This window comes from Primulina tabacum, chromosome 4 (genome assembly GCF_025594145.1).
Source record: "Primulina tabacum isolate GXHZ01 chromosome 4, ASM2559414v2, whole genome shotgun sequence".
Taxonomy (NCBI): Eukaryota; Viridiplantae; Streptophyta; class Magnoliopsida; order Lamiales; family Gesneriaceae; genus Primulina; species Primulina tabacum.
In genome coordinates this window covers 46,896,621-46,904,726 of record NC_134553.1, presented here as the reverse complement: position 1 = coordinate 46,904,726, position 8,106 = coordinate 46,896,621, and the positions used below count along the sequence as shown (strand labels likewise).

Sequence of the window (8,106 nt, the reverse complement as noted above, 5' to 3'; positions counted from 1 at the left end):
AAATAAGAGATCCGTATCACAAAATACGACACGTGAGACCGTGTAACACAAGTTTTTGCCTTAGATTTAAAACTAATATATGATTTTTTAGTAATCAGATATGTATAACAAATTTTGATATTAATGATACGTTTTTTTCGAATGAAAATTTGGTATAAAAACTTGAAAATATAAAATTACTATATTATATTTAAGTACAAATAGTTGTAATACTAATATATGATTTTAGAGGAAGTAAATATATATAATTTTTTTTTACTATTAATGATATGTTTTTTGTTTGGACTGCAAATTGGTAAAATATTAAATATATATAATATTAATATATGATATTGTAATATAAAATCTTTCGGATCAAATAATATTTGATGACACAATTTCGATTGAAAGAAATTAAACACATTTCATTATGCTAATATAATAAAAGAAAATAAAATAATTGTGATATTCTGTTGGTCTTCTTTATAATCGAAGGTGGTCAAACCAGGAGACTGCTTCAGATGTTATATACACCCACTGTGACCACACGATCAGGATTCAACTCATTTGTCACTGTTTAAGAATGTTTTCTGCAAATTTGAAAAATCTATTCTTCGCGTAATAGTTGGTCAATCTTTTGGTGATATAAGTACAAGATTGTTACACTATACCTCTAATTTCCTACAAATTTCTTTTCTTGATAATATAGTATCGATCGGACGAAGATATTAGCCATTATTCCGACGAGAAGATGAAGTTCTGTAAAGAATTAGCATCGCAGATGGTACCGGAATGGCAAGAAGCATACATGAACTACGGGTTCTTGAAATCTTTACTGAAAGAGATCATTCTCTTCAAGCAAAAGAACCGCCCCGCCCCGCACAGGCCGCACGGCTTGAAACGGAACGCCACCCTCTATCGAGCCTTCAGTGGCCTAACACATATGGTGCATCTGCATCACTCCCCTCGAAACCACAGTCCCTCGGATATCGAAAACCAGGTCATTCTGGTAAACACCGTGGAACGAGATGGGTCCGATGAATCTGCGGAGACGACGTTTCTCAATGTTCATGATGAAGGAGGAGAATACGAGTTGGTGTATTTCAAGAGGTTGGATGAGGAATTCAATAAGGTGTTGAAGTTTTATAAAGACAAAGTGAAGGAAGTGGTGGATGAGGCCGGGGCTTTGAATAAGCAAATGGAGGCTTTGGTTGCTTTCCGAGTTAAGGTGGAGCATCCGGAAGGATGGACGAATAGCGTGGAGGAGACTAAGAAGCTCGCTTCGGATGTTGCAGCTTCCCGAGCTGAATTGTTTGCTACAGCTCCATCTGCAGTTAGAGCTAGCAGTAAGTTCAGATTCTTCATGAAACAAGAGCTAGATTTTGATGATTTTCTTTCAATTTATCGTTCCCGTGTTATGAATCACTTGTTGTCTCAGTGTACGAGTCAAGTGGTGACTTATAGATTAGTAGTACTTAACACATTTAAGAATGCTTGCATTTTTTTTATGCAGAAAGGGTTCCAATGGATATGATAGATGAAGAAAGTTCAAGAAACGGAGGGCTCTCCGATGAATCGAGTCATAGAGAGTACTATAAAGAAGACAAGGAGATGAAAACGATAACGACAAACTCAGAGGTAATTCAAGAAGATGAACAAAATGGTGCTCGGAGCAACAGGCCAGCACCTTTAGAGATACTGCGATATGTAAAGTTCAACACCCCACAAGGAACCCCTCGTTCGACTATTAAAGGAATTCTCAACATTCCCAATCAGACTGACTTGAAGTTTAGTAAGTATAATTTGAAGAAAGCAGAGGCACAGCTTAAGAAGGCTTTCGTCGAATTCTACAACAAGCTAAGGCTTCTAAAAAACTACAGGTAGATTAGATGCAATATATATTCCAAATTTAGTTTACCGTTAGTTAGTACTATTGATTTTCAAATGACTTATTAACTTATCCACTTCATATATGTAACAGTTTTCTCAATATTCTGGCTTTTTCAAAGATCATGAAGAAATACGATAAGGTATGTATATATATCTGTCAAGAATTTAATTCTTTTTAAGTTTTATGCATGGCAACTAAAGGAGTCATCGAACATAAATACTGATGAATCTGAGCTTGTTTTATGTTAGATTGCTTCAAGACATGCATCCAAATCGTATATGAAAATGGTCGACAATTCCTACCTCGGAAGCTCAGATGAGGTAAGCTTCATTCATCTTTTTTCATTACAGTCATCGATTCTCTAAAAATATCAGAAGTGAAAAAATCTTTGAAAACTTTAGGTCAGCAAATTGATGGAACGAGTTGAAGTTATTTTCATCAAGCATTTCTCGAACTCGAATCGCAGCAAAGGGATGAATATTCTAAGACCAAGGGCGAAAAGAGAAAAGCATAGAGTGACATTCTCAATGGGTACGTTGTTGAATGAACTTAATACTTTTGGAAATCAAAATTTTGTGGGGATTTTGGATTAACACTTACATTCCTTTTGTTCCATAAAATTGCAGGATTTCTTGTAGGATGCACACTTGCTCTTATAATAGCCTTAATATTAATCATTCGCGCACGTAAAATCCTCGACAAAGAAGGCAAGGTTCTCTACATGGAAACCATGTTTCCTCTTTACAGGTGAACCCTTGAATCCTCCTATCCATTTCTTGATTTCAAAATCTGCACCAAGCTAAAGAATTAAGTATACACTTTCCTTGCAACTTTCCATCGGTTTAATCTAAAGTAAAAAAGTTCTTTGCAGTTTGTTTGGCTTCATTGTACTCCACATGGTGTTGTATGCTGCATGCATATACTTCTGGAGGCTGTACCGAGTCAATTATCCGTTCATATTCGGATTCAAGCAAGGAACCGAACTAGGATACAAAGAGATTTTACTAGTCGGTTTCTGTATAAGTGTGCTAGCTCTCGCTTGTGTGCTTGCTAATTTGGACATGGAAATGGATCCGGTCACAAAAGAATATAAAGCGATAACCGAGCTTCTTCCTCTCGTGCTCGTAGGGGTAAAAAAACCCCGCATCCAAATCGACAAGAGTCTTACTTGTTCAACCTTTTTTGCTCAATCTGATGTCGCCCTTTTTCTTGCAGCTTTTAATGGCCATTATGCTATGCCCTTTTAACATTATATACCGTTCAAGTCGTTTCTTCCTGCTCGTCTCCTTGTTTCATTGTCTATTTGCTCCTCTGTATAAGGTAAGCGAGGTATCATATTCTTGCTAATATATTCTTGAAAGTCAAAACTAATATTAAATTAATCCTATTTCGGTTAAAATTGTGTGCAGGTTACACTACCGGACTTCTTATTAGCAGACCAGCTTAGCAGTCAGGTATTTAAAACTCTATTTGATGCATGTTTGTTTTCTTCTCTTGGTTTATAGTCCTCGAAATAAGCATGTAAAATGTTCATACAGATTCAAGCACTGAGAAGTTTGGAGTTTTATATTTGTTACTACGGATGGGGAGACTACAAACACAGGCTAAACAGTTGCAGCGATAGCCATGTTTTCAACACGTTCTCGTACATTATAGCCGCTCTACCGTTTTGGTGGCGATTCCTTCAGGTGTATAATTCAACCATATATGATTATAGAATCAACCCTCAGATTATATGCTATACATGCCGTATATAAAACTAACATGAGTTTCTTGATTTCTTAGTGTCTACGTCGCCTATACGATGAGGGAGACATCATGCAAGGCTACAACGGGTTGAAATATTTCTCAATCATTGTTGCGGTCTCTACCAGAACAGCATACACCCTCAGTCATGCAAACAGTTGGAAGATTATAGCCTGGATTACTTCGATTGGTGCAACGATTGTTAGCACGTATTGGGACATCGTTTTTGACTGGGGACTTTTCCAACGAAACTCTAAGAATCGGTTCTTGAGAGACAAGCTACTTGTTCCACACAAAAGTGTATACTATGTAGCAGTGGTAAGATTCAAGATTAACTGATCTTTACTGTGTCCTTCTCTGGATTCCATATTTGGTTAAAAAATTGAATGTCTTCAAGTTAACATGCGTTTTTTTCTCTTATTGCAGGTGTTGAATGTGTTGTTGAGATTGGCTTGGATGCAAACTGTGCTGAAATTCAAAATCTTTTCCTTGCATACACAGATGATGATTGCGTTTGTGGCGATTTTAGAGATCATTCGTCGCGGCATATGGAACTTTTTCAGGTAGGTTTTGTTGCAACTTTTGTATCCATCAATGATTGGAGTCTCGCTTTGTTTGTAGTTTATGGACTAGAGATCGGTTCTATTAACCGTTTGTTTTCAGTCTGGTTCGAAATCGACCTTCCCCTTAAGACCATTATAGACATCTGATGTGTTTGCATGTCATATTTTCTTGGATTTGCAGGTTGGAGAATGAACATCTTAACAACGTTGGAAAATTTCGTGCATTCAAATCAGTTCCATTACCTTTCAATTACGACGAAGACGATGATAAAGACGTATAGCGATCGAACTGCAGTAGGAACGACTGTAATAACAAGTTTACATTTTGCTGCTTGGATGTAATGAGCTATACCAAGAACGACCCAACTGTTAAAGGAATAGAACGACGGTCTACCTTTCCAATCCGAACATGGATCCGGAAGTTTATTGTTTTAATCTTTTATTGAAGTATGAGGCTATGTAATTTCTTGTGCATAAATGCGATTGATTCATCTACTGCAAATGTTATTCCACTTTGTGTTATACACACTAATTTTGGCAAACCAATCTAAAAAAATAGAAGTAAATAGAAGTCATGTTCATCCAAGGTGAATAAAACCAATCCCACCGATAATATAATTTATTACCAACTGATTACAATGAAATATTCTCAGTTATTTCAGAATTCTAACATCCTCAAGAAAAACTCAAGTTAAATATATATATACAATCTGGTTCTTCAAACTACACCGAAGTTCTTGTTAAGGTGTTTAGACGAGAAGAAATGTAAAAATTATGTAAATAAATACAGTGATTAAAAGTTCAAAAATTGGATGACATATCCTTAATCTTCATAAAATAATTACAAGAAATTTGAGAATTTGTTCTTAGATTAGAGCAACTGCACAGCTTGTCCTCCATGAGCCCGAACTCCATATCGGAGCAATTGAACAAAAAATATCCAATCACAATAACACGTAGTTATTAGACCTTAGTAAGTTGATAATCAAATGTATACTTGAATAAATTCCTTCGAAACTTAACTCTAAGCAAAAATAGAGTGGAACTTAGCCACCACAAGGTCCCAAAGAGTTACAACTCAATCGAGAAACTGCTCCATATAGTTTCCTGCATTACTAAAGCCCGCATGCTGGATATCACTCTGATCAGGTAAAAAAAAAATGACAGGACAAGAAAACAGGCTCAGTCACATTGGTCACCAGGACTTGGCTTCATCCCGCTGCAACAAAAGAAGTGCGGTAGCTTGACCCGACCACAAACCCTGCCAAAGATATAAAAATTTCACAAAGAACTTAGTGAAAATACTGTGACGATCGATAACAAGGTAAAAGTTAATTAGTGGCCTCTTAATGGAAACTGAATCCAGGTCTAGAGCGAGAATCTCCTTCTCAAATCATGGAATTAGAAATGAGAGATGCGAAGATAATGGGAAAGCTTGAAGCATAGCTGCATTAGCCAAACAATTTCTCAAACTTCCAGATTAGAAATTGAACTTAGCTTTTATCCGAATCTATCTACAAGGATCTGCCAGAGGTTCATCATTTTATCTTCTTCCTTCTAATAAGTAATGAAATGAAATTGTAATAATAGACATGTATGTTTGGAGGATGATATCCCACCAATATAAACTTGGAAGAACTTAATCAACACCTCATTGAAAGGTGCACTCTTACTGATGTACTTGAACGGAGTTTATGAGTCACGGAAATCAGGCATTTGTAGTTTGAGGGAATTATTTTTAGATTTCTCATACCATTGATTTCTCAAGTTTCTTTTTGGGTAACTGTTTAATATTAAATATAAAACAATTGATTGTACCAACTCCCATAAGCTCGAGCTTTAGAGAAAAGCAGATTCAGCATGATATCGCAGCTGGGAGGTCAAAATTTCAAGATCAGCGATTGAAAGACATATTTCATTAAGTTGGTCTTGATGTACTTTGTAATATCCAACCAACTTCCACTTACACACTCCATCTTACGTGAGGGGGCGTATTAAACATAGAGTAATTGATTGTGCCATCTCCCATGAGCTCGAGTTCTTACAACCAACAGTTTCAACAAAGATGAAACAACTTACTTGCAACGAACTATAACTGGAACAGGTTTCAAAGCCTTCGGTCCATTTCTTATGCCTTTCTTATGTCGAGAAACCTGCAAGATGCTTTTCATTAATATTAAACAAATAATCCAAAATGATCACAGAAAAGTGATCTTTATTTAGAAAAATAACTCAAACCCTTCAAGATTTAGTATTTTAGTCGCATTAGCACAAGAAAAAGTTCGGTAACGCACAAGATTGATGAATAGAAGGTCTCAAATTTATCACATATTCGTAACTACACTGATAAAAAAAGCAAAGAAAAGTCTACAGTGGAATAACAAAGACAGAGAAGGCCAAATGACTTCGAAATTGTGTTTGAAAGTTTTGTTAACATTCTTGTTGCTCGAAATGGTTTTCTCTTATTCTCCCAAAAAAAATAAAAAATCCTCCAGTTAGATTACACAACAATGGTCTTGTAGTGATGGATTTACCATAGTGAATATCATAAACGATTTTCTCTAATAAACCCTAAACCCTAATGTAGAGACAGATCATACACGAGAAATGAACTTGGCTAACTATCAATTGAGGTTAACAATTCGAAAGTACTCGATCGTTAAATCTGTAAGTAAAAATAATCAATAAATTGACCTTCTTTTTGGGGACGGCCATGAGCTCGATAGACCCAGCAAAGAAAGGTAAATTAGGTAACTCTTCAACTCCCCTCTTGACATTGTCGTCTGTGCTTTTTGGCACCGTGGGGCTGATCAAATGGGTGATGGCGGTTCCCAATGGCGGTGGTCTAGCCACTGTGTGCACCCACCGGCGGATACTTACTAGAGCATACCCCGCTTTAAATCCATCAGTTTTTAGCAAGGCCATTGGATTTACACGCAAGTGAAGGCTACGCGCCGCTGCTATGGGGCTGTAGAGTTTTGAGAAATTTAAGCGAAGCGAAGCACGAGTAGAACGGCGGCGTATTGAAGAACGTAATTATGCAAATAATAGATGAATTAGTAAAATATAATTTTCTTTGATTACTTATTTAGATTTTCAATGTAGAAAGAAATTGGAAACTTTATTTTCTATTTTGGAAATGATATAAAATGTGTCAATTAAAGAAAAATAATAGCGTCATTCGTTCTTTTAAAATTATGAAGATAAACTTTTTTCCCCATTCAAACATTTTTTTTAATGCATGAGAGGATTTTTCCGCTATTATTTGAGCTCAAACTTCAAACTAATGTCTATCCGGCAAGGTTCTAAAAAGCGTGAAACGCCTCGAAGCGTAGATGTCGAGCTCCAAGCTTTTCAAGCTTAAGCGACATTAGCACAAGCTTAAGCGTGAAAAATCGTTTTTATTTTTAGTGTAATTGTAATTATATCAAATCAATAAAAAGATAAAATAATACATAAATACGATAAATTTAAGTCTGATGCATTAATTCTCTTATTTATAAAAACATCAAAATCTCAAAATTGCAATCTTTATTTGTTTTTGCAACTAGACCACATTAAAAAATGCTAAATATTTGTCAAATCATTATCAGACATGCTTAATCATAATTAAAATTAAAAAATAAACATCTAAATTATAAACATAATTTATTATTTTAAAATAAAAAGACATGTCTTCAAAATAAAAAATTTAAAAATAAATAGGTGCGATTAATTGTGCTTAAGCACACTTAATTAAAAGTCTTAATTACGCTTAATTCGATCAAACTACAATTTAACTGTTTTTTTTTTTTGCTTTTCTTCAAAGCGGGGCGTTTTTTTTGTCGAGCTTCAAACTTAAGTGGACTTTTTAGAACACTGCTATCCGGTACTACTACACTGAAACTAGGATGATTTTAAACTTTTTACTAACACAATAAAATATAA

At 35.4% G+C, this 8,106-nt stretch overlaps 2 protein-coding genes across 2 annotated transcripts; one reads left to right on the top strand and one right to left on the bottom strand.

The window, feature by feature from the left end:
• The first annotated feature begins 515 nt into the window (after nt 1–515).
• On the top strand, nt 516–4,642 carry LOC142543510 (phosphate transporter PHO1 homolog 3-like). Its single transcript, XM_075650820.1, has 13 exons — nt 516–1,325; nt 1,493–1,859; nt 1,961–2,009; nt 2,119–2,190; nt 2,272–2,401; nt 2,497–2,617; nt 2,742–3,000; nt 3,086–3,190; nt 3,280–3,324; nt 3,409–3,558; nt 3,656–3,934; nt 4,043–4,179; nt 4,361–4,642. Exons 1-13 carry the CDS (start codon nt 731–733, stop codon nt 4,458–4,460), a joined length of 2,409 nt encoding a protein of 802 aa, XP_075506935.1. The 5' UTR covers nt 516–730; the 3' UTR covers nt 4,461–4,642.
• Nucleotides 4,643–4,972: 330 nt separating this feature from the next.
• LOC142543509 (uncharacterized) lies at nt 4,973–7,215 on the bottom strand. The gene is made up of 3 exons (XM_075650818.1): nt 6,874–7,215; nt 6,259–6,332; nt 4,973–5,440 (listed from the first exon to the last, which is right to left on the bottom strand). The coding sequence occupies exons 1-3, from the start codon at nt 7,102–7,104 to the stop codon at nt 5,362–5,364; spliced, it is 384 nt and encodes a 127-aa protein (XP_075506933.1). The 5' UTR covers nt 7,105–7,215; the 3' UTR covers nt 4,973–5,361.
• Nucleotides 7,216–8,106: the final 891 nt, after the last annotated feature.

Coding starts and splice junctions, on each gene's coding strand:
- LOC142543510 (XM_075650820.1), top strand. CDS start 731: ATGAAGTTCTGTAAAGAATTAGCATCGCAGATGGTACCGGAATGGCAA. Junction 1,326..1,492: donor ATCTGCAGTTAGAGCTAGCA/GTAAGTTCAGAT, acceptor TTTTTTATGCAG/AAAGGGTTCCAATGGATATG. Junction 2,618..2,741: donor ACCATGTTTCCTCTTTACAG/GTGAACCCTTGA, acceptor AGTTCTTTGCAG/TTTGTTTGGCTTCATTGTAC.
- LOC142543509 (XM_075650818.1), bottom strand. CDS start 7,104: ATGGCCTTGCTAAAAACTGATGGATTTAAAGCGGGGTATGCTCTAGTA. Junction 6,333..6,873: donor TGGCCGTCCCCAAAAAGAAG/GTCAATTTATTG, acceptor AGCATCTTGCAG/GTTTCTCGACATAAGAAAGG. Junction 5,441..6,258: donor CCAGTTATAGTTCGTTGCAA/GTAAGTTGTTTC, acceptor TATCTTTGGCAG/GGTTTGTGGTCGGGTCAAGC.